This window comes from Camelus dromedarius, chromosome 2 (assembly GCF_036321535.1).
Source record: "Camelus dromedarius isolate mCamDro1 chromosome 2, mCamDro1.pat, whole genome shotgun sequence".
NCBI classification, from domain to species: Eukaryota; Metazoa; Chordata; class Mammalia; order Artiodactyla; family Camelidae; genus Camelus; species Camelus dromedarius.
The window spans coordinates 106,500,309-106,527,484 of record NC_087437.1 but is presented as its reverse complement, the minus strand read 5'-3'; the positions used below and the strand labels follow the sequence as shown (position 1 = coordinate 106,527,484).

At 37.6% G+C, this 27,176-nt stretch overlaps 1 protein-coding gene across 6 annotated transcripts in view; it reads left to right on the top strand.

The window, feature by feature from the left end:
* APP (amyloid beta precursor protein) overlaps window positions 1-27,176 on the top strand; it is a 259,277-nt gene that overhangs the window by 103,827 nt on the left and 128,274 nt on the right. For all 6 annotated transcript variants that reach the window (XM_031458271.2, XM_031458279.2, XM_031458292.2 and 3 more), the window contains exons 4-5: window positions 1,974-2,086; window positions 4,014-4,207. In XM_031458271.2, coding sequence (XP_031314131.1) covers window positions 1,974-2,086; window positions 4,014-4,207 — 307 coding nt within the window. The remainder of the gene's footprint in view (window positions 1-1,973; window positions 2,087-4,013; window positions 4,208-27,176) is intronic.

Below are 27,176 nucleotides of genomic sequence, written 5' to 3'. Positions count from 1 at the left end.
AGAGGCTCTTTATCCCCTGCGATTTGCTTAGATTTTTATCTAAATATTATTTATTAAAGTAAATGCTTATAAAAACAAAAACAGGCCAAAAAATAAAATAAACACTTAAATATCATGAGACATCGTGCATGTTTGTGTTAGAAACAGACTAAAGTGTGAACACCTCTATAGAAAGAGAGTTTTAAAGACCCTTTTCTATAAAGGGAATGAAATTTTTTTTTTGTCTTTTCCTTCTTAGGACCATTATCTCTTTCTGTAGCATTTCAGAAAATTTCACGTAGCATACTATGAAAGAAAAAAAGTGTTCTTTGCCAGTGTGTATAAACAACTTGTATTCCTTGCTTATTTGGAGTCGTTGGTTTAAATCTGTTCTTGCATGTCTTGCTTGAAGGATGGCAGTGCCTTACCCAGTGGTCTCCTTGCTTTCATGATCTCATGACGCCGGTCCATCCTTCACTTGATTACAGAGTGTATCTGAAAATCAGACTTGAGAATGTCATTTCAGTTTCAAATATCCTTTGGCCTATCTTGCCTGCAAAGTAGTATCAAAAACCATAGACTCTAAAACTGGAGCCCAACATATTTCTCCAGTCATATTTACTTTTGGACTTTTTTCCTCCGCTTACCTTGTGTTCCAGCCACAATGGATTTTTACTTCTTCTACAGATAGGATATGCTTTATCCTTTCTTTATTTCTCTCTTTGCACAGAAGTCTCCCTCAGTTTGGAGTGCCTTGCCATCCGTCCATCCATCCATCTATCCATCCATCCATCCAGCCAGCATGGTTACGTTTGCCAGAACTGGGCCAAGAATTAGAGTACAATGTTAAACAAGATAGATACTGTCCTTATATCTTTTATTTAAATTTTTTTGGGGGGAGGGTAATTAGGTTATTTATTTATGATGTATTTCAGTGGAGGTACTGGGGATTGAACCTTGGACCTCATGCACCTGCTAAGCACACACTACCACTGAGGTATATCTTCCTCCTTGTCCTTACATTGAAATTCCCATTCACCTCCCCCATGGCACCTTGTGCTCATCCATTTAGACTCATCTCTAGTGTTATTGCTACTTTGAGGTCTTTCCCAGGGCACTCAGGCAGATTTGGTCACTCTGTTGGTCTAGCGCTTTCTTTATCTCTCTTAACAGAAATTTAATTTTTTCATTCATCAAGATACTTATTGCCTACTGTGTGCAGAATCCATGCTGAAAGCTGAGGATACAGTGGTGAGCAAAGTAAATAAAAATTAAGCTCAGAGCTTACACCTTATATTGTAATTATCCAACTTTCACCCTCACAAGAGAGTGCGTTCTTATAGGACTTTATGTAATACTGTTCTACCTACAGTACCAGCAGTGCTAGAAATAACTTACATGATAGTCAGTTTTTTTAAATAGCAGATACCTAAGGAGCAGTTTTCATAATTTAATTGAATTAAACTCTATGTGTATTTGTGTATTATGTATAAATATATAATACACATATGTGCGTATGTAGATTTTGTTTGTTAAGGAAGTAAAAAAAAAATGCTAAATTTTCTACTAGTTTACGAAAATTTTCTACTAGTTTTCTACTAGTAGATTAAAATGTCCAAGAAGGAGGAATGGACAATTATTTGTATTGATTCTTCTCAAATGATCACCCAGGTATGTCAGTCTGTATTTTTTTAACCCTTGTTGCAGTTGAATGGCAGTTTTTTGTAACATTAATTTGCATTCAGAGAGTCATGTTAGTTAAATAACAATTTCATTTAAAACACTTAGGAAATATTTTAACCATCAAGGTAATGTGACAAGGAACTTAAGGAAGCAGGACTCAGTATTCTCAAGGTCCTAGTCTTTCCTGGACTGATTACTTCATCCTTCTCAAAGCTGTACCACTTCTCGGAAGTTCTTTCAGCCCATCTTTCCTTGGGATAAGACCCTGTGATGCAGACGGAATGACATGAAGCTGTTTTCCTCTCTTGCAGTTGGCGAGTTCGTAAGCGATGCCCTCCTCGTTCCCGACAAGTGCAAATTCTTACACCAGGAGAGGATGGATGTTTGTGAAACCCATCTTCACTGGCACACCGTTGCCAAAGAGGTACTAGCCCCTACGTTCTTTCTCCTTTTAAAGTGAAGATTTCCGAGGGACTGTGCACAGTGACATTTTAGAGGATATTTGGCAGCAACAGCTGTGTTGACAAATACTATTTTGAAATTAACATTATTAAAAATAAAAAACTTCATGAATATTTTAAGAGGGTATTTTGAGGCAACAGCTGTGTTGATAAATAAGTTATTATTATTGTCATAATTTAAAAAACCATCCATGAGTATTAGATTCATTATCTCTGTATTATGTTTTATAAATTAGAAACTATAATCTTATACTCTAGAAACCTTAAAACGTACCTTTTTTCAAATTCTTAATTTACCTCTGGTTTTCTTTTGTCATATACCAAGTTTTTAGAATTTAACCATTTCCCCTATTATCTGTTGGAAAATTATGGTAGGAGAACAGGAAGTAGCTTGTCCAGTACCAACATGAAGTCTACAGTTAGACTCAGTTTCTAAGGTGTGCCATCCAATTTTGTGCTCACCGTGTGGTGCTCCCACCTCAAGTGTTCTACAGTGGGTGAGTCTGTGGCACCAATTCTAATCTTTGCAAACCTCTGCTTTTGGCAAAGCTGATGAGAAACATAAGACAATGAGCATAAAATGTTATTTATTTTGAAATTTGCTATTTTCAAAACTGCTTTGTCCCTTTGATATATTGCAAAGTTTTCCTAGTAAATTTGAATAATTTTCTATGATGAGAGCAGTTTCCTACAATTTGGCTCCCTTATCTAGCTGAGTGGTTCACAAATGGGGTCAGTTTTGCTCCCCACTCCCTTCCCAGGGACATATGCCAATGTCTGGAGACGTTGTTGGCTGTCACATTTGGAAGGGATGGTGTACTGGCATTTGGTGGCTAGAGGTCAAAGGTTCTGCTGAACATTCTTCAGTGTACAGGACTGGTTTTCCTCTCCCCTCGCTCTCAAGAATGATCTGGTTCAAAATGTCAATAGTCCTGAGGTTGAGAACCCCTGATCTAGCTCAATTTAACCATTGTATCATAGCCCAAAGCTGTTAGGCAGAAAACACCACTTAAGATTCAGAATTCATTTTTGCCGTTTATAGAATAATACGTTTTAATTTGCTGTAAAACATTTTCTTTACATAAAAATGTGTTTTGGAGGTTTAAGAGCTTATTGATCTTAAGAAAATGAACTAGATAATTTAAAATCCAGTACCCATCTGATATCCTCATTTTCCATTTTCTCTTGAGTTAAAAAAAATTTTTTTCATTACTCATAGTCAAAATGTCTCTAATTCGTATGAGGTCAATCTACACTCTGTAAAATTTCATTGTTTACCTGTATGCATTGAATTATTAATCATTCCTCTGTCAGTACTGGATGCTTTCAAAACTTTATGTTAGTCAGGATTTGTGGGAATTTAGCAAATCTCAGGAAAGCAAAATGATAATGACTATATGTTTGGATGCATAGCAGAGGATAATTTCTTCTCTTCCCAGGATTGTTATTTTGTTAGTGAGCCAAGAGAGTTAAAATTTCTAAGATAGGTTCAAGTCAGGGAAGTGGAAGTGAGTTGGGGATACATACATGGAACCATCACTACTTCCCAATATGCTAATGAAGCCAGAAAGCATTGCTTCTCTGATGACTGTTCACACTTCAAGTTTCTTCTACTTCTTAGCTCCCAATTATTTTCTATTCCTATTGTTTTTCTGTTGATTTCTACAGTATAACAACATATTCTTATTAAGTAACAAAGTTAAAAATTAAGGTTACCAAAGTAGTCTGTGCTAAAGAAACTGCTGTCAGTCCACTCAAAAAGCAAATTGATTCTTTCCATTGTGAAGTTGGTTCTTGATATGTTGGGCCTGTGTGTTGTTTAATTGGGGTTTTCTTAAAACGAACACGTCTACTCCAGTACTCTCACTGTCTTCTCCGTATCTTTTGTAGACCTGCAGTGAGAAGAGTACCAACCTGCATGACTATGGCATGCTGCTGCCCTGTGGAATTGACAAGTTCCGGGGGGTGGAGTTTGTATGTTGCCCGCTGGCTGAGGAAAATGACAATATCGATTCAGCAGATGCAGAGGAGGATGACTCGGACGTCTGGTGGGGTGGAGCAGATACCGACTATGCAGATGGAAGGTAAGGTGGCCTTTGTGTTTGCTGTCTTGTAGATGCTGGAACATCTAGCACATAGTTCTGGTTCTTCTCTGAATGTGTCTTTGTAGTTCTCATTTAAAGGATCTCTGCCCACTCCCATCAAAGTTTGATTTTTTGGAAAAAAAAAAAATCTAACTGTGAAGTCCTGTTCTGGTTATGACCTACCATTTAATTTTAGTATAATTGATCAGCCATCACAGAGTTAATTTTAACTATTTTATTTTAATCTCAAGAGTTGGGATCAAAATTCTACTGATAATGTAGTAGGTCACTGGTAGTTCTACAGAGACCTGAGGTCTCAGTGAGTAACATGGTCTTCTGTTTTGGTCTGTAATTTAGAAAATTTGGGGGGATTTGGGAGTTACTTCATCAGTCATTAGCTAAATCTGATTTTTCATTCAGAAAGGTTTTATTTTGGTTTTTGTGGGTTTTGGGGTTTCGTTTTTGTGGGGATTTTTGTCTTTTGTCATCTTTCCCTTCGTGAGTAAAGTCAGAGGCATTCAGAAATGTTTGCTAGTTTTTTTAACTGTCTTTGGTTTTGTGGTTGTTAAGAAATACATTTTCACCTCTTTTTCTTCGGAATCTTAATCCAAAATAATTTATATATATAATAATTTATAGATTCTTATTTTTAATTAAAGGCAAACATTTATATTCAGGTCATAAAATTATAAAATCAGAATCTTTGGGTTAGAAAGGCCCATCTGATTCAGCCATCAGTTTCCTGCTATCTCATTCCCCAGAGGTGATGACAATGTATCACTTCACTTTTTCCTTCCGTATTGTCTCAGATGTTCCCTAGTGTGACAGATTTCCAAATAGAACATTAACTATGAATTATAAGACTTAGAGATATTATATCAAGTTTTCTGATTTTTACATAGTCAAACACAGATATTTTAATACTATATTTTGTAGAATTTTAAAAATAATTTTACAAAAATACATATATATTTTACAGACATATAAGAATTGATGTACACTGAGGTATCCTTGTCATTTACCAGTTAATAATGCAGGCTTCTCTTTAGTGGCTCTTCCCCAATTTTATCACAACTCTCTTGTTAGCTAAGCTCTTTTGTGCTTCCTCTTAACTCGGTTTAGAAAAATTGGATTCAATGTAGCAGAACATAAAGCTAAACAAACAAATTCTAAAAAAAAAAAAAAAACAAGAGAAAGAAATAAGGGAAAAGTCAACAGTATGCTTACAATATTCCTTTATGCTTCTAAGAGTTGAAAGTTAAATAGTATAAACTCTCCCTTTCCCAGGGCAGGACACATCAGTAAGAGCAGGATTTGCCTCACTAGGAAAGCTTCTGAGCATTGCGTCCTGGGCCATGGCTGGTCCCCTCACCTGTGTTCCATGTGCCAGGTGTGGAAACGTCCACTGGCGTGGGTTTAATTACCACCTGGTCTAAAAGTTCGAGTTGCCTCGTTCCTGTTGTTTCTATGGCTTTTTCATATTCTTCCTCAATCATATCTGGATTTGAAAGTTTCAGGCTGCCTTCCTGAAAAAATTCTTGTCACCAGAGCTCTTACTACGTGATCCCAGGTATAATCGGCATGAAAAAGGGAAATGTGAGGTTGGGCAGCCAGTTCCTTTCTCCCTGGTCTGTTGGATGCTTGATCACCTCCCATCACTGAATTGACTCCATGTTGAGTAAACAACCCAAATAATGGCAAGAGAACCAAGGAAGTTCCATGGCTGCTGTTAAAATCGTACAGAACTGGCTGTGGACTTGTAATCAAGGTTGGTGACTGGCCACTCATGATTCTGCATATACGAGAGACTTCTGTAGTGAAAAAAATGGGTATTTTTGCTTTACTTGAGTGTGACAGGCTTTTGCCAGGTCCTCTTCCCCATTTAACGTATTTTTTGATGTCTTGAAGCACCTACTTTTTATTGAGGGTAGATTTTGATGTGTCTTGATCTTTTCCTCCTACACTCCTTCCAATTTACTGACCTAGTCGAAACCATTATCAACATCATATGGTATGAGACCCTCTCAGTGGCCCTTTCTTCTCCTGCATCCCTTCTCACCAATCCCGGAACAAGATCCACGGGGCTTCCCGCCCCTGCCTCAAGCCCTTCATTTATCACTGTCAGTCAGTAACTCGACCTTCTTTGATATCCATCTCTCTGGTAATACCACTACTATGTGTCTTCTTTGTTACCATCACTAAACTATAGCACACTAGTGTACTGTTCTTTCACTTTTTTTTTTTTTAATTTACTGCTTTACCTATTACTAGCCAACTACACAATTTATCATCCAGACCAGATTTGACACTAGGACCACAGTCATTAACTAAAAGACTCAGACAAACCAGGTCATACAATCACCTTACTTATTTCTGTGTTTAGTTACATCACCGTCCAAGATGACATTCAGCTGAAATGCTAGCTGGCTCCCTCCTAGTCGCCTTCATTTATGTGCCACTTCTGCTGTCTGCCACAGCGTCTTCCCTTGGACTCTGTCATCACTTAGAAATACTGCGCCTGTGTGGTTACCAGCTTTGACATTACTCTGTGAATATGATCTTCTGATCTTAGACCTAAAACACTAGTCAGGTCCAACTGACTTCACCCTTCCCTCATAATAATCGCCTCCCCTAAGTAAATAAATAAACTTAATTACCTAATAGTCACCTCCCCAATTCAGGTTTTAGTCCATTATTCCATTGGTGGGGGGGAATGGTCCTTTCTGACCAGGATGGACCCAAGGATAACCATTTTTATGTATCCATTTGAATTTCTTGGATTTACTGATACCCTTCACATTTTCTAAAGATATTTTCATCAGTCCTCCCTATTTGGGAAAAATTGATTTCTCCCTTGAATTGCTTCTGAATATTCTAAGGTTGATGTAGCATGTCATATCACCCCACCAGTTAATTCCATTTCTTATTCATGCTGTAACATCAGCTGGGAGCACGGTGTTACTAGATACACCTAATTATCACTATTTGATGCCCTGTCACCTTCCACATAGCAGTTGATCCAAGTCAGCTCCATTCTCTTGGTTCCTAGCGTCACTCTCCTTAATGCTCTGTAAGTGACCCCTTCAGTCATCAGTCATCCACTGTGAATTTCTGCATATGGTACCTGGGAGTTGGTAGGTGCTTGGTACATGATTTCTGAATAAATTAATGAATTTTCTTCTCTACCTCAACATCTCTCTTTACCTTCTTCCATTCCTTGGCTTCCCATATTCCCTTTATGATTATGCACTATCTGAATACTTGATCACCTCCACTTCCTTTCTTGAATTTTTAAAAATGTATTCAAGATTATTTTTTAGAGTAGTTTTGGATTTACAGCAAAACTGGACAGCACGTACAGAGATTTTTCATATACCCCTTCTCTCCCACACATGCATAGCCTTCCCCGTCATCAGCATCCCCCACCGGAGTGGTGTATCTGTTTCAGCTGATTAACCTGCATTAACACATCTTTACCATCCACAGTCCATAGTTTACATTGGGGTTCACTTCTGATGTATATTCTGTGAGTTTGGACAAACATATAATGACATCTATCCATCGTTACAAATGTCATACAGAGTGTTTTCACTAAAACTCCTCTGTGTTCCTCCTATTCATTTCTCCCACCCTCCCAACTCCTGGCAACCACTCATCTTTTTGTTGTCTTCATAGTTTTGCCTTTTCCAGATTATCATATAGTTGGACTCATACAGTGTGTAGTGTTGTCTGTTTGGGTTCTTCTACTTACTAATATGCATTTAAGGTTCTTCCATGTCTTTTCAGGCTTGACAGCTTGTTTCTTTTTAGTGATGAGTAATATTTCATTGTCTAGGTATAAAAAGTTTATTTATCCATTCACCTACTGAGGGACATCTTGGTTGTTGCTGAGTTTTGGCAATTATGAGTGAACATCTGTGTGCAGGGTTTTGTGTGAATCTAAATTTTCAGTTCCTTTAGGTAAATAGAAGGGGCTCAGTTGCTGAAGCACATGGTAACAGTATGTTTAGTTTTATAAGAAACCAACAGACTATCTTCCAAGTGGCTGTACCATTTTGCCTTCCCGCCAACAGTGAATGAGAGTTCCTGTTGCTCCATTTCACCCCTAGTATTTGGCGTTATCAGTGTTCTGGATCTTGGCCATTCTAGCAGATGTGTAACGGTATCTCATTGTTTTGATTTGCATTTCCCTGATGACATATAATGTGGAGTATCTCTTCATGTGCTTATTCTCCCACCCACACAACCCATCCTTTTATTTTCAGTCTCCCTTGTCTTTCGCTCCTTCACCTCTACCTGCTGCTGTTTTGCTGAACTGCCACCACCTGAGTTCAGATCATCATTTACCTCCTGCTTGACTAACTTCTTAACTCCCGACTACATCAGTGCCTCACGTTCTTCTGTTACCCTGGGCATTTTGTGTTCTTAAAGGATTCATTCATACCTTGACTTCTATTCCCATGACTTGGAATTCATTCTACCTGCCCACAAGTCTTTGTTGCTCTCTTCCCAGAGAATTCTCCACGCCTTAGTAATGTTTCTGTTGTGCATTTTCAATCCTGTTGACACTGGTGGGAAATAGTTGATGGTTCCTGCAGCCTATAGAAAAGTCCAGATTCCTAGGCAGGGCATTTAGAACTCTTATTCCATGGCCCTAGCCTGCATTTCAGCCTTGCACATATGCCTCACCTTGTCTACTGAAACCCCCAAACCCTTGGCCATTTCTTTCTCTCTTTTGTTCTCACCTCTCTGCCCGTTTTGAAAATGTATTTCCATTTTTGTCAAATGGTGTTAAGGAACCACCAAGATATTTGTCAGTTCTAAAGTGCTGTATCTTGTCAGGACCTGTAAAATCTTATGTAATTTTTACCGTTCACCAGAAAAGGTACGTCTTTTACAAGTCTTCTCTGACTACCCCTTGAAATACTTCACTTTCCTCTCCTGCCCTTGCTTTTCGTCTGTATTCTTTTATTTATACTATGACTTATTTTCCAATTAACTGTAGCCATTTCTCCTTTTATGTGCTAGAATTCAAACTAGCATGGATATGTTTCATTAGTCTTCAAGAAATATTGGCCAAATTGAATTTTTTATTTGAGAAAAAAATTTTAAAGCTTTTGGTAAAGACTATGTGATCCATAAATGGATGTTACAGAATCTCTTGTGTTTTAGCTCAGATCTATCCCATAGAAATAAAATGTGAGCCACATAATGTATTTTGTAATTCTTTTTGTTTGTTTGTTTGTTTTGTTTTGTTGGGTTTTTTTAGGGGCTGCAGGGAGCAGGGTAGTGATTAGGTTTACTTATTTATTTAATGGAGATACTGGGGATGAACCCAGGACCTCGTGCCTGCTACGTATGCAGTCTACCACTGAACTATACCCTCCCCCACGTAATGTATTTTTTTACACTTTCTAATAGCCACTTTTAAAATAGTAGAAAGAAACAGGTGAATTAATTTTAACAACATTTTTATTTAATTGATTTAATTAAAATAACAAGTGTTTTAATTAAAATTTAATTTACTTAATATATTCAAGGTATTATTATTTCAATGTGTAACCAATATGAAAAGTTACCAGTGACATATTTCGCAATCTTTCATTTGTTTCTTTCATCCAAGGCCTTCAGAGCTAGCACATACTTTACACTTACGGGCAGCTCATTCTCACTTGCCACATTTCAAGTGCTCAGTAGTCACACGTGGCTGGTCATGGTATTAGACACTGTAGATACTTAAATTTTCTAATCACTTTATTTTCCATTCAAATGAAAGGTTTATGTATGTAGTAATATATTCTAAGGTTGAGCTCTGAATTTTTACTGTTTTTGTAAAAAGTGTTGATGTTTTTAAGATTTAAAAGAATTGTTTTGAACTCATTGTAACTAGGATATCAGGTCACTTGCATCACTTCATTTTGGACCGTGTTTTTCTGTCAGCCCTGCAGGCAGGCATGCCTTCACGCTCGTCTGGCAAAGCCCGGGGGGCAAAGGGAGAGAGGTAATGCATCACTGACCCACACACTGGCTGGGCTTCTACCAGCTGGCGGCTGCCTAGTTCCGGGCTCCAGCCCTCCTGTGATACTTGAAATGCAGAACAGGAATAGGAATTAAATACATCCTACTTGAAAAGTCCTTAGGGGACACTATATGACAGTTATTGAAGAGAAGAAAAGGAAGGAGAACTCTGGTCCTCCAAAAGAAATTTGATCCACAGTTTAATGTACTTTGCTGATTGGTAGGTAGTGAGATTTGTTTTGGTAGAAGGGGAGTGTTCTCCTATTGCTTAATGAGGCATTTAGAGAAACATTCTTTGTGGGATGAGCTCTGTTTTGTGACCTTATTGAAAAAGAGGTAAGTCTTTCAAAAGATTAAATATAAACAAATCAGTTATTGTTCCCCAAATTTATTTGTAAGTGACTCAGTATTTATTTCTCCAGTGTTGTAGTGATTAAGTTCTCAGGCCACCTCAAAATACCTATTTATGGGGTCGGTAATGCGGCTTACTTACGTTAACAGTATACATATTTCCAGCCATCTTGGGTAAGAATTTTTCGATGGGAAAATTCACTTGGAAAACTAACATGTAAGACCAACCTCATACCCAGTCTGATCCTGAGAGGGAGGATCTGGAGCATGAAGTTTGCTTTCACCTGGAACTATAGAATCTGACCGAAACCATGGAGTCCACAGGGGTTGGTGAATTTGTAGAGCAAATTACTTGAAGGAAGACCTTCTAATTCATTTGTAACAGCTTTCCTCTTGGGAGAATGTCCTTAGATTTTGTTTTTCAAACCAGAATCTCAAATGATATAGTTTCTTATTTTTAGAGCTGCTGACATGAGTGAGAATGTGCTGACAGATAACCTCATATATCTTCCTGGATAATTAGATGATTTTTTTTTCTTTTTCCGTTTAATTAAAAAAAAAAGCCATTAAGTTAGAGCCAGATGAGTGATTGCTTGTGACTGCGTCTCACCAGGCCCTTCTCTAAGGCTATATTTTGAAGCTCAGGAGTCTTCTTTAGTTGATAAAAGTTTCCTCAGCAGTTTGTGTGTGTGTGTGTGTGCACCCACGTGGGCACATGTACATGCATGTGTGTGCACGAGGGAACACATATACCTTCCCATCCTCACTGAGCCCAGTCGGTGGAATCCGTTCTGGTGATCGCCTTGCCCTGCTCTGTATTAGAAAAGTCAGTGCAACACCATTGACTATCTGGGTATAGCGGTCCCTTATTATAATTATAATTTTTATATTTTAAAATTATTTTACAAATGATTTACAAAAGCGAGAATAAAGGGATAGTGAGAAATAACTTCATTTAGACATTTTAGTAAGAATTAATATAGTAATTATTTACTTTGAATTAAAATGTAAATACAGTAGAGCCAGATTTTTATTTCAGCTTTTCCTGGTTTTGAAGGTAAAGATTTCTGAAATGGGCAGAATCCTTTGACTAAAACTGGCGGCTGATCACCTGCCATGCATGAACCTGACCTGTATCCATCTTGTAAATAGTGATTCCAGGTTCAGATACATCTCTGTTCGGGTCTAGCCTGTTGTACTTCTTGGTTGTTTTCTTACACTTGCATTTTCACTGGATAATTATTTTTTAAAAATCAATACTTCTAAAACTTAAAGAGCTCATAATTTTGTTGCAGAGAGAACAGCCAACTTCTGTCCATAATTGCAAAATATTTTCAAGTTTGGGTTAATAAACACCCATGAGAATCATCCATCCAGTCCTTTTTTAAGTTCACTTTACATTGGTTCTTAACCCCTCATCCCATTTGGGATTTGTCTACTTCTGAGCTGTATCAAAAATATCCTGCTGTACAAACATCATACAATGTGTTGCACACATTACAAAGGACAAAGAATACTGTCACACATTTTTTTAAGCAATTTTAGCAATAATTTCTGTTTCTGTTGCAAAATACTGGATAATGCCGTCCTTCCTGTAAAATGACTAAGTGGATGAGAAGACCATGTTTTCTTTTTGTCCTTAGAAATACATTGCTCACTTTGCAGTTCTTGAGCTTGAGAAAATTCATCTGGGACAGCATCATCTGAAGAGTCATGGTCTAAGGTTTCGCTGATGGGGGCAATTTCATTCATTTTTCTGATTTGTTTAATAATTGTGAAATATCTCCTGTCAATTTTCTCCTATTTGCCAATGTGGAAAAATGAACATTTTTGATTTTCACTTGTATTCAGTGAAAGTCTCTAGACTTCTTTTTTCCTTCTTGAAAAATGATGCAATATTTTGGAAACACAGTAATAAAACTGTGATAATTCCCCTATTGCATCATCCTTCTAGGCAATTCTTTTGTTCTTTTATTTTCCTGTATTTGGTCTTCCTTAGCACAGTTGGCAATAGTTAATGAGTAATGATGAAATAATTATTGGGATGATAAAAATAGGAAAATTGCAGAAAAATGTCTTAGGTATAAAAAAAATTCCAGTTACTGATATGGTATTTATAAGGCACAATGATTTTTATTCCATTTTTTAAAAATGAAATAAGAAACTTTTAAGAAAGTGTAAAAATCAGAAGTATTGATCCTTATAAGTAGACAGAGCTGCTCAAAAGTGAGAAAAAAATGTAAAATCGTGTCCAGGGGATCCTGGTGGTATTCTAAGGGTTAATAGCCCATCCTGCTTATCAGGAATTTACGTTTGTTATGAGGCCTGTGTGACTTGGTTAAATACTTGACCTAATTTTCTACAAGCTAGGTGGTCAGCAAATATTTGAGTTAATTGAATTGGCATTCATGTTAAATGCACACGCAGACGTAATTGGTAACTCAAGATTAAGCTAATCAGGCTTTAAAGCAAAATCTACTAAAGAATATCATTCCAGGCATGCAGTGATTAAGAGAAATTGCATCAGGAGTCTCTAAGGCTGGAAATATTGGGGGAAAAAATGCTAGGGCCTTAGGAATATTTATAACAGCCAGCAAACACCTTTACTGTGGTTACTACTTGAATATCTTTCCATTGCTTCAAAAAACAAAATAAAATAGAATACAGTGAAATTAAATTGGAGTTATCAATGAAGGTAAGATTCATCTTTATTTGAACTTTTGGATAAAAATCCATTCTTAGAGTGGCTTTCTTATTTGAACCAGCAAGCATTTTTTGTTCCCTAGTGTCAAATTAGAGCTCTTTATTAAAAATAACAGTAGGCAGAAATTTCAGGAAGTACCAGTTACAGTCATGAGACCAGCTCAGCTCCATTAGCTGTTGGCAAGCATTGTGTGATTTTTAAAATGAGTAAACAAAGATCAGTTTAGAGCAGTGGTTCTCAACTGGGGGCAATCTTGGTGCCCAAGGGACCTTTGGAAATGTCCACAGACATTTTTAATTGTTGCAATTAGGGGGATGGATGCGCCTGGCATTTGGTGGGTAGAGACCAGGGACAGTGCCAAACATCCCGTAATACATAGGACAGCCACGACAAAGAAACAACAGTAGAGCCGAGGTTGAGAAAGTGGTTTGGAGTACTGGAAAGCTAGGGAAATTATTATTATTATTATTTTTTAATTTCCATTCCAAGCTGTTGTCTCGCCCTGATCTCCTGTGGACAGAAAAGCAAACACACCAGGAGGAGTCTGCCTCTTGAACGCAGCTTTTGTGCAGATGGAAATGTTTGAGATCAAAATAAACCTTCCAATCATAACTGCATCCAGAGCTTAAAATGTGCTCAAATACAGTGGATGATTAAGAATTAACGTCTAATTCTTATGTCGATTATGTTTTTCCTTCCATTAGTATCACTACTGTCCATTTTTACTACACTAAAAATTAGCGTATTTTCTGGGGCAAAATGACCATGTAGTGAAATATTTGATGTATGTGGAGGCCTGGAAAACCATCTTCACTTAAAATATTTTTTCCTTACATCTAATTAGAAAAATATTTAAAGTATAATAATTTTTCAGAAGAATTTGGGTCAAGGAAAATCACCTGTAATTTGACCTTATTGTAAGTTTTATGTTTCGATTTGTTCTTACTTTTGTTTTTATTTAGCTGTGTTTGTTTAAATGATAATGTTTTCATTTTTAAAACAATATTTTAAATATGTAAAAATATATTCATAATTTCCATATTTGTCCCCTTTAATTATGCATATTTCTTCAAAATTTGTTCATCTGTGTCATCATGTCAGACTTTTTTGGCTCCGTTTTTTTTACATTATAGAAGCTAAGCTTCTGAATTCCTTACTGAGTCTAGATTTTCCCCCCCGTGTTATATAATAATTGCTTTAAAGCAGTTTTCCAGAAATAGGACAGCTGGGTTAAAAGATATGAATGTTTTGACAGCACTTAAAATGTATCTAAAAATGCTTATGCCCATTTGCAGTGAGGTGTTGACAGTGGGTGAATTTATTTTGTCATAGCATACTCACCAGTACTGGATTTTTATTGTTATTAATAACTTGTCCCCTTCCTCAGACCATCAAGCTTTCAGGCTTTTCTAGACTATGAGTGTCATGAGGACATGGTCTCAATTTTATTGCCTTCTTGTATCCTAGTCTGTGCATGAGTAGTAATAATAGATATGATGTAATCTTGCCACACACAATCCACTGTCCAGACACCTTGCATGTTAACGTGTTTAATGTTCACAGCTTTTTAACATTAGTTTTTTTATACAGTGATTTAATGAACCTTACTTTGGCTTTTTCAAAACTAGGAATAGATTCGTGTTGATATATCTATACTTGAGGGTTTAGCTTTTTTTTCTTCTTCTTCTGCAAAGTAAATATTACAGGTATTTCAAGTGTCAGATTCAGCAGAACCCTTGCGTAGATACTCATTCCATTAATTCCACATTAATGAAATGTGATTAATAATCAGCACTTTTCTCATTCAACCACATTTCTTCCATTCCATCTGATGAGCACATATAAATCACAACTTTAAAATGATTAATTTATTTACTTTTGATCAAAAAAAGTTTCAGAGCAATAAATAATTTTGATTGAATAACTCATATATATTTGAGAGAAGTTAAAAATGTTTGACTTTTACTGATAGTATCGTGTAAGTTGATCCCGTGTTGTTTAATCTGCCCTAGTTGTGAGCCATCGGTGGGGAAAGTCAGGTGGAGATAGAGTCTAAAGCTTTAGATTAGTTTAATACTGATAGGAAATGTGAGAAAAAAAATATATATATGCATTGTGACGCATGCTTAAAAAAAAGGCCAACATCTGCAGAGGGCTAACTTATTCTACTTGAGAAACATCACTTTGACCTAGGTTACCTAAAAAGAGCAAGCTATTTCTCTTCAAGTTCTTGCCTTTTATTTATTTTTTAGGGGGATTGGTGAGATGAGTGGAGGGACAGAGAATTTATAGACCCTACTCTTATGTTAGTACAGGTCTGTTCAATCTGATTCTCCTAAAAAGGAAAGAAAAGCAACTTATTCTTATTTCTCCGTAAAATGTCCCACAGTGATACATCTTTTTTTGTAAAGGATGGGATTGTTGTGAGCAGAGAGAAATATACATGAAAATTGCATCTCCCTTTAGTCAATAGCTAGGGCATTTTAATGTTGTTATTGTTGTTTTTGGTTGAGTTGGTCACATTATTCAAATCAAATAAGATAGAGATGGAGCTAATAATACAGCTTGTGAGCCCATCATGTTAAAAGCTAACTATTTATGGAGAGGAAATGATAATCCAGTAACCAACCCCAACCCAACATAACATGTCAAAGTATAAAACATAATGACGGTAAGCTGACTCTGAATTGAGGACAGTTGTGTCCATGGCTTCATTTAACGCTATTGATGGAGTTCTAGTGTAAGTAACACAAATCTGGTTTTATGGTGTCTTGATCAACATTTTCGATAAGAACTTGTGGCATAATGAATACGTTGACATGGCCACAACTATTGAGAGCGTTTTTTGGTACCCTTTACATGAGCACGATTATGAGCTTTTTAAAATCCATTTATTAAGCCTTCTAGAAAAGTGGGGCTCACCTTTGTCCCAGAAACAAAGGGCTGCAAAAATACTGGATGTAGCCCATTTCCAGTCATTCCTCAGAAATTTGAGCAGAGACCAACACAAGCTGATGCTTAACATAAGAGATAAAGTCTTGATCGTGATCACAACTGCAGTCTACATGAAAAGCTTCTGTTAAGGCTCAATTTATGGGTGACTCAGTGCTGGGTATAGTTGAAGGTCAATTTAATTATTATGGTCTGTGTGCTCCAAGAACTTTTTTCAGAAAATAATCACCAGATGGTAGTGTGGAGGGTACATTTCACAAACACATTATTTGTGGTTTGTGAAAACTTGTCATTGAATCATGCAGCAAGTTATGCCCCTGTTGTCTTCCAGTTAGCCCAGGATGCGGAAACATACATAGCCCTACCTCATCTCAGGCTGGTGTGAGAATTTGCGTCTATTGGTGGGTCTCTGCCTTTAAAATTGATTCTGAGAGAGGAGGTGGGGGGCTTCCTTTGGTTTTATATCCTGTTTGGACCTCTGGAGTTAAAATTCTTTGAATATGTAATCTTTCAGCTGCTCTTCTGCCTTGCATTTTGAAAAAAGAGATAATAAATCCTTAAAGGGGAAAACTAACAACCACGGAGGAGGGTTACAAAGTGAATCATGCAAATGATAAATTACAGCCTGAAATCTTTGCCAGTGGATGAGTCAAGAAAGACCAGATTTGATGAAACAGTTTATGGCTTTGAGAAATAACTGTCACAGCACTGGGTTGGCAGCATCCAGCCCTGTTTTAGGCTGTAACTGTATCACTGAGTCTTGTACTGAATTACGGGAACTAATTTGAAAATGATGAATAGGAGAGAAGCAGAAGCTTGCATTTTCTCTTGAGGGAACTGGCTGCCAGCTCTGAGGTCTTATTAAAAATGCTGAATCTCTGTATTTAATAAGCTTGGACCACATGTATGTCAAAAAGAAAAACAAAACACTGTAATAGCCTTAACCAGATTATAGATGTGTGGCCAGACCAGTGAGGTTTGTTTTGGTTTCTAAGCAGGTGATGGCTGGAAGAGGAGATGGCTTTGAAGTTCAGGGTTGGGTTGCTGCCATCCCAGCTACATCTGGCAGTGATCACTGTGCTTACTGGGACTTAATGGTGCCAGCTGCCCTAGTAACCGGATATCGCTGAATGAGAAGTACTGGGGAATGATTCATTTGTAAAAGTTATTTGGATGGTGGGATTATTCTGTGCTGAGAATGTACACCATTGGGGCATGGAAGGTCTCTCTTTATCCTCTCCAATGTCTTTTTTTAAGATTTAATTTTTTTAATTTTTATACAATTTTTAAAAGTTGCTCTCCACTTACAGTTATTACAAAATATTGGCTGTCTTCCCCATGTTGTAAAACACATCCTTGAGCCTATTTTACACCCAGTAGTTTGTGCCTCCCACTCCTGGACCCCTGTAATGCCTCTCCCCACCAAACTGGTAACCACTAGTTTGTTCTTTATATCTGTAGGTCTGCTTCTTTTTTGTTATATTCACTAGATTGTTGTATTTTCCACATATAAGTGAGATCATACAGTATTTGTCTTTCTCCATCTGACTTTCTTCACGTTCATCCATGTTGCTGCAAATGGCAAAATTTCATTCTTTTCTATGGCTGAGTAATATTCCATTGTATATATATATACCACATCTGCTTTATCCCTTCATCTGTTGAAGGACACTTAAGTTGTTTCCATATCTTGGCAATTGTAAATAATACTGCTGTGAACATTCGGGTGCATGTATCTTTTCATATTGGTGATCAAAACAGTATGATACCGGCACAAAAACAGGCAGATAGATCAATGGAAAAGAATAGGCAGCCCAGACATAAACCCACTCACTTAGGGTCAGTTCATCTACGACAAAGGAGACAAAAATACATGATGGAGAAAAGATAGTCTCTTTAATAAGTGGTGCTGGGAAGACTGGACAGCTACCTGCAAAAGAATGAAACCAGAACATTCTCTAACACCATGTACAAAAATAAACTGAAAATGGATTAAAGATCTAAATGTAAGACCAGATACAATGAAAATCCTAGAGGAACACATAGAATACTCTTTGATATAAATCACAGCAATGTTTTTTTTTTTTTTGGATCTATCTCCTAAAGTAAAGAAAATAAAAGCAAAAATAAACAGAAGGGACCTAATTAAACTTAAAAGCTTTTGCATAGCAAAGGGAACCATCAACAAAATGAAAAGCCAACCTACTGAATGGGAGAAAATATTTGCAAATGATATGGACTGATAAGGGATTAATATCCAACATTTGTAAACATCTCGTACAACTCAACTTCAGAAAACAAACAACTTGATTAAAAAACAGACAGAAGAACGGAATAGACATTTTTCCAAAGAGGAGATGCAGATGACCTGTAGGCACATGAAACATACTCAACATTGCTAACCTTCTGGGAAATATAAATCAAAACCACAATGAGGTTTCAGCTCACACCTGTCAGAATGGTTAGCACCAAAAAGAACACAAATAACAAATGTTGTCGAGGATACGATAAAAAGGGAACCCTCGTACACTGTTGATGGGAATGTAAGTCGGTGCAGCCACTGTGGAAAACAGTATAGAGGTTTCTCAAAAAACCAAAAAGAAAGCTACCATATGACCCAGCAGTTCCACTCCTGGGTATGTATCTCCCCAATGTGTTTTAATTAAACTGTCCAAATCTCCTGGATTATAAAATAGTAGGAGAAGAGGAAGAAAATACAGGTCCTTATGATTATAACAGGTTTCTGGCGGTGGTAACCCTTAACATAAATTCTTTGTTGAACCCAACATCGGGATATTGTTATCTTCAATGCAGAACCCCCTAGTTTTGAAGGGATTCACCATTGTTCACGTCTAGGTGGCCCTTAAAATTATGTATTTATTTTTTTGTTTTTCCTTTTGGCCTCAAGACCCACTTAACAGCGTATTATGCACAAAAAGGTCTCTGTACTTGAGCCGTGTGGCCTATTAAATCCCTGGTGACAATAAATTGTCATGCTGGAACTTTATTTTGAAGTTAGTTATGTGTAAGTTGGCTTCTAGGAGCCCCGAAATAGGAGTACATGAGGTTTTTCCCTCTCAGTCTAAATTAATACCAAGACCCTATCACAAAGAACTTAGCAAAATTTTAATAGCCCGGTGTTTGTTTCAGAAAAAAGTCAATCATATAGAAAATAATTTCCAAATGCAGTTGGCCCTCCATTCCACGGATTCTGCCTCCAATGATTCAACTAACCACAAATCGAAAACATTCACATAAAGGTTTTATTTTTAAAGAAAGTTCCAAAATAAGAACAAAATTTTGAGTTTGCTGTGCACCAGCAACTATCTGCATAACATTTGCGTGTGTTTACAGCTATTTACATGGTATTAGGTATTATAAGAAATCTGGAGATGATTTAAAGAATACTAGAGGATGTGCGCAGGTTATGTGCAAATACAGTAGACCCTTGAACAACTTGGCGGTGGGTGGTAGGGGCTAGAGGCACAGACCGTCTGTGCAGTGGAAAATCCCAGTATCTCTTTATACTCGGTTCCAACCAACCTTGGATCATGTAGTATGCATTTAATGAAAGAAACCCGCTTATTCGTGGACCCTTGCTGTTCAAATCCCTGATGTTCGAGGGTCAATCCAACAATGTCATTTTACATAAGGGACTTGAGCATCCACAGATTTTGGTATCCTAGTGGGGGGGATGTCCTGGAGCTGATCCCTTGCAGATACTGAGGGGTGACTGTACTCAGAGCTATTTCTTTTGATTAGAGATAGAGGGTAAACAAAATCTTTCCCAAGTAAGAACTAACTTCGGCTTCCTTTTTCACCTTCCATGTTTACATAGTAATATTTTCAATGTTTTCTATGTTTATGTGTAAATGGAAAAGGGTGGAATTATTCCACTGAGCTGAAGCCTCTGTGTGTGTGTGTGTGTGTGTGTGTGTGTGTGTGTGTTCAGTCTTCATGATCTATTGATGCTAAATTTATTTTGAAATGATCCTAAAGGAACAGTATCTTTTCCTTCCTTCAAAACAGCCTCACTCATTTGAAAATGAAGTTGTAGCAAATTTCCTGTATGGAGTAAAACATTAGAAGAACAATCTTAATTAGTTAAAACTCCAGAATACACAGTATTTTAAAGAAATGAACTTATTACTACCAGATAAATATAGTAGCTCAAATGATTGATTTTGTATTCACATTATTAGTGGTCGTATTTTCATCTACCATTTCTATTATTATTTTTGTATATATATTTGTTGTATACTATATATATTTATTTATACACATAAATTATTATTTGTTTGTAACTGGCCAAAACAGTGTGAACACGTTATACATACCCTTGGTGTTGATGACAATATTGACTTAAAACACACACACACATTGCGTGAAGATAGGCATTTTTTTTTAAGATAGGCACATTTTTACCTCTTGTAAAATTGTACTGCTGATCATATTCAAGCAACTTTAAATGGGTATGATTTTACTTTCATTAGATGTTTTGGTTATCTTTAACAATAAGATTCCTGAAGGAAATAAAAACATTATACGTATAATATTTTATTGACCCCAACCACTCTCCTTAATTTCTTAATTATTTACATAGTCTTTTATCGTAGTATTTAATAGCATCTTCATAAACGTTTTGAAGGTAGCTAAAGTGCAAATTATGAATGTTTATATGTTTTAGAATAATCCTACCATAGTAGCTCCTTCAGCTGTACGTTTTATTAACCTCTACTCATGTGTCATCAGATTAAAAATAAGGACACACAGACCATCTATCTGGTTATGGTATCTTTACACATTTGAAGATGCAACAGATGGATATTCATTGTTGTCATTAAGTCCTGTTTTGCCAGACACATTGTGCCACATAAATAGTCATAAAGGAATTGAATATTGAGTGCATAATGGGCTGTAAATGCTTGTGTATTGACTGAATTGTTTTACTAATGTCTAATGTGTAATTCCAGAAAAGACTTGCCCATGGATGTTCCAAAGTATAGCATGGTGTTAGAAGTCACTTGAAAATATATTCATAGAAGAGCGCCATTATTATTGAGAGCAATAGTAATTCAAACTGTGTAAATGAGTCGCTATTGTAAGTATCTCCTTGTCACATATAATGAAGTTTTCTTTTGTATTTGAAACCATTGTTGACCATTGGTTGAATTTGGCCTTCCAAAGTGTTCTGCTTTCAACCTGTTGCCAGGCTGATGAGAAGAGCTCTTACTGTGGCTATAGAAGTTGCAGTAGAGATTTGCTACCTCGTTTATGTCAGCTGTTCCAATACCAGTAGTCATGAGATTAATGTTGTTAGGTACTAAAAATGTTAATACATGTTAGCTATCAACCTAGGAAAGAGATTGCCATCATGAAGGAAAGGGCAGTATTGCATTCATGGTCATTTAATGATGGTAGAACTAATCTGCATTTAAAAAAAAAATGTGTGGAGACAGAAATCCAGTGGAATAGATGTACTGAAGTTTAGGAAAGAAAGGACTTGCTAGTGAGTAAGATACTCTTTCTTCAGGCTTGTCTTTGAAGGTTTATGAAAATTTTTTTTTGGTGGAGGAGGATACTTAGGTTTACTTATTTTTTTAAATTTTTTAATTTATTTCTTAATCTTTTTAATGGAGGTACTGAGGATTGAACCCAGGACCAACTGCATGCTCAGCATGCACTCTGCCACTGAGCTATTTCCCTCCCCTCTGGAAGGGTTAAAGTGTGCTTTGATCCTAACATATTTTTCTTAAGCCTGTTTCTTTACATCTAACATGGGAAAGATTGGAATAACCTGTACATAGTATCTACCTTCAGAACTGAGTTAAAGAATAGATATGGATTCATGTTGAACTATGTACAGCTGACTGGTTTATAATGCATCAGTCGAATTGTAAGTGAGGGCCAGCCAGTGTGAGGCTGATGTTTCCTTAATCAATTCACTTTGCCACCCTTGATCTCACACTGTCAAGTAAAAAAGTTCTCCTTAAAGTGTAATGACTGACTTCTCACCTCTGGTTTGATAATCATGGCTATTATAACGTGTTCCTTTTAAATTAGATCTTCAGAAAGTACTGTAGGCCTTGTAATTATTATAATCAATAATAATAGATGATGACTTAAGCACTTTCTGTCCCAGATGATATTGAGAACATTATTAAAATAGGGGTTTTGGTGGGGAGAATATAGCTCAGTGGTAGAGCACGTGCTTAGCATGCACAAGGTCCAATTCAGGTATCTCCTGTTAAATAAACAAACAAACAAACAAACAAACCTAATTACCTCCTCCCTTCAAAATAAAGTAAAATAGGTTTTGGTAGTAAGCAACCAATGATATTTAATGACTTTAAATACACAGGAATTCTTTTTATTTTTAAGGAAGCAAAAAATACTAGAAAATACGATTTCCTAGGATTGGACAATGACTGTAAAAATGTGAATTGATTTGGACTCTTTTGGATTTTAAATAGAAATTGAATAGGTGTTCAAATAGCAGTGAAGTCATTCTACTTTCAACTTCTATATATTTGAAGACCTTCAGTTTTATATTTAAATTGTGTCTCAGAAACAGTTTTAGAAGAATTATGTTATCTTAAACTTTAACTACCAATAAGTGAAGGAAAATCTGTATCACAGTTTTAATCCTTTACCTCCTGGAACATGCTGTTCATGTGTGTCCATTTAAGTGTTTGTACATCCTTTGAGTGTTGGCTGGTTAGCCTCATGTAGTTCCTGGGAGAATTTTATAGTTGAAATTATTAGAAAACTGGAGCCAAGGAGTCGCACACATGTCGAAGTGGTAATGAGGCACTTTGGTTTATGAAAATGTTTATTCAACATTGCATTTAAAGTCATTTCACGATGGTAGAACCAGTCACCGAGGATCAGGAGCTGAGGCCACACTTTTATAGCATCTCGATGTACCTTAATCCACATAGAGTCCAGCCTCGAATGCAGCTCATTATTGGTGCTGAAGCACACTTGGCAACACTTGTGCAAAGGCCATTCTTACAAGATAGACTTTCCACTTCCTTCCATTTGGAAATGTTCTTTCCCAACACGCACATTGGTAAATTGACTCTGTAGTCCCATCACTGTCTCGAATGCCAGTAAAATATCTGTGACCTTTGGCCATGACTCCTACATAGGACTGAGTATGTTTTTGTTCCGTCATTGGTATTAGTTAACAGAGTAGGACTCTTCCTCATCTGCCTTACCAAGGTGCTGTACAGACAGGCCCAGGTGGCCTCTGGGTTCAGGATTCTAAATATACACAGGGTAGAAATTTCCATATAAAGCACCTTAGTGTTAATAAGCCCTTAGAACTGATTATCTTTTTTTTCCCTTTTTTAAAATGAAACATAGTCAGTTCACAGTGTTGGGTCAATTTCTGGTGTACAGCGTAATGTATCAGTCATACATACACATACACATCTTTGTTTTCATATTCTGTTTCATTATAGATTACTACAAGACATTGACTGTAGTTCCCTGTGCTAAACAGTAGAGACTTGCTGTTTATTTTAGATATAGTAGTTAGTATCTGCAAGTCTCAAACCCCAGTTTATCCCTTCCCACTCCCTTTCCCCTACCCGGTGACCTTAAGTTTGTTTTCTATGTCTGTGAGTCTCTTTCTGTTTTGTAAATAAGTTCATTTGTGTAGTTTTTTTAGATTCCTCATACGAGTGATGTCATATGGTATGCTTTCTCTTTCTGGCTTACTTTACTTAATAACCAGTTATCTTTGCTATTTCTCAGAAACCCTTTCTCGTACATAATTTGTCTGTCATTGTCATTTCCAATCTGTTTTTCCTATACCTCCTTTGCACAAAGCTTTGGAGGGTTTTTATTCTTTTGTTTTCAACCATCCTGCCATCACTGTTTTTGTTGTTGTTTCTTAAATATTGTTCTTTAGTTTCCTGACTATGGTTATTTCTTGTGGCTTATTAGAGTATTTCCCTTATTGGCCCTTTGTCCCTGGTTGCTGTGATCGATGCCCTTGACTTTAAATACCAGTTGTTTTCTGTTTTGTAGATGAGTTCATTAGTGTCCTCTTTCTTTTTTTGTGTTTAGATTCCACAAATGTGTGATATCACATGGTATTTTTCTTTCTCTTTCCGGTTTATTTCACTTAGAATGGCAATCTCCAGGTCCATCCATGTTGCTGCAAATGGCATTATTTTGTTCTTTTTTATCACTGCATAGTATTCCATTGTGTAAATATACCACAACTTCTTGATCCAGTCATCTGTCGATGGACATTTTGGTTGCTTCCATGGCTTGCAGACATAGTAAACAATCTTATGGTTACCAGGGGAAAGGGGGGGTGTGGGAAGGGATAAACTTGGGAGTTTGAGTTTTGTAAACCACTATATGTAAAAAATAGATTTAAAAAAACAAATTTCTCTGTATAGCACAGTGAACTATATTCACTGTTTTGTAATAACTTTCAATGAAAAGGAATATGAAAGCAAAAAACAAAAAACAGTTGTAAGTCCAGTAGGTCATGGTTTATTTCTCCAGCTCAAACTCTACTTGGATATTTCATAGACATTTGAATTCTATCATGTCCAAAAGAGAGTTCTTAATTCCCACCCTCCCTCACCCACCATGGTTCTCTCAGAGCTGTTCTAAGTCAGTAATGGCTCCTAGAAATTAAAGCTAAGAACCTGGGCTCCTGTTTTCCCTTGCACAAATCCTTTCAGTTCTGGATTCATGCACTTCTTTCCATTTTTTCCAGTATAATCCTAGTCTAAACTACCATTATTTTTTGTTGGTGTCACTGTACTAACTTCTGCTCCCACTGTCTCTTCCCTGTGGACCCGCCCTTTCCACACACACACACCTTGAGCCATTCTCTGTACAGCAGCCAGGATGTGGAGTGTGCAGAGGGTACATGAAGCCGATCATGGAACTCCCCAGATGAAGGCGTGAGAGTGGCTTTCCAGTACACTTCAAAAACACAAATACACACAGAAAATATAATGAGGCCTTTTGTGGCGATGCTGAGTTTGATGTTAATGGGTCACAGTTACTGAACATGTTCTTTGTGCCAGACCCTGGTCCACATTCTTCTTAGTATTAAGCTGTTTCACCCGGCTTCTCTCTAGCTCTTCAACAGCACCCCATACCTCCCTCCCCACTGCTGACTCTGCGTCACACGACTCAGCACGGTAGGCTTCCCTCACCCCAAGACTGCTGAGTCTCTCTCTGTAATGGTTTTTTCCCCACTTGTCTGGGTTTCTCTTCACCTTCAGCCTCAGCTTCTCGAAATGAGTTCCCCAGATCAATCTTTTCAAAACACCCCCCTCCCAATAGTCTCAACCTTAGCAGCTTACTTATTTGGCCTTGACACTAAGTGCACCTTTTCTATTTTATTTTCTTATGCTCTTTCTCTCCCCCGGTGGAGTGTAAGCTCCCTAAGAGCAAGGACCTTATCTGTTTCTCTTTTAGAGCCTCAGAGCTAGCGGAAAGCCTGGTCCACGGTCTGTAAGCACCAACGCATTTGACTGAATGGCTTGTTTTACGCTGTAGTTTTAAACGTAGTGGAATGTCCTGATCAGGCCCTTTAATCAGAACTCGAGACCGTCCTCGCAGGGAATTCTTCACATCGATCTCTGTGTTGGGAAGCAGCATGAATTGTGTGTGTAGAGCATGAGGGGAGCAGGGAGGAAGGGCCTAATTAGACTGCAGAAGGCTAGATTCTGTTTCTAGTTACATAAAGTATCGTAACAGGACATCAGCAATGCGGAAAGTGAGCGGCCATCTGGGGTCCTTCAAGAATGGTAGCTCTTCAGTTTTAAAAATCAGCAACAAAAACGTGCAGTGCCGTTTACGTAATGGAAGTGGAAGAACAGTGCCTCCCAGATTTGTGCGTTTGTGTCCCAAGTTTCTCATGCTGCATTTGCAGCTGCCCACTGGAGGCCTCTGCGTCAGGTCCTTACAGCGTCTGAAATCCGTCATGGTCAGAGCTGGGCCCGTCCATTCCGTCCGTGGCCATCCATTCTTCCCGCCGTATCCTCTGTTACCATGAGTGACTCTTCTCCAGCCAGGTTCTCCCTCTTGGGGCATTGGCTTCCCCCTCTCACTAACCCCCTCCATCCAGATGGTCATCGGCTCTGTCATGTTGTTTTCTCGAAGCTCTGATTTCCTGTCTCCTCGACTGGACTCCTCGAGAGCCTTCTCTCCCTCCCACGTGTCACACTCCCCATCCCGATCTGTCCTTCATCCTCTGCCAGCTTATACCTGTGGAAATGCAGCAAATCTTGCCACTCTTCTGTTAAAGCCTTTCTGCCGGGCTCTGCACTGCTGGTAGGTGAGGGCAAACTTGTTAGCCTTTAAAGCGAAGTCCTTCATAATATACCCGGAGTCTGCGTTCTGCTCACTTCCTGGTGTTCAGTCTCAGCCTCCAGCCTCCCTGAGCTGCTCGCTGCGGATGCTGTGTCAGAGCTGCCCCTCCCTCTCTCTGCGGTGCCCTTTGCATCATCTTCTCTGCCGACGTTTTTTCACTCATCAGTTCCCAGTTCGCCTGTTACCTCCTCGTCCTGTCCTTCCCAGGTCCTCTTAACGGCTAATCTGCTGCAGTTGATGTGCACAACTCTTAGAACGCCCCTTTATGCACGTCTCCGTGTCTGTCCCTGCAGGACTCTGAGCCTGCGGTCAGTGATTGGAACTCCACGAGGCATAGGACCCAATAAGTAATAGGTCTTTTTAGATTTTTTTTTTTTCTGAAATAATAAACCCCAAAGAAAACACTGTATATGAAAAACAATACTTTCATTTAGACTATTTTCAAAACCTAGCAACATTAAAAAGGGAAAAAACATTTATATTATAAATAAAAATTACGCCATAGTCTTAATAACAGCAAATAGGTACAGTGTTTGGCTCCCACCATGTGCTTGACATACGTGAACTGCTCACAGCATCTCCTGCGGTGGG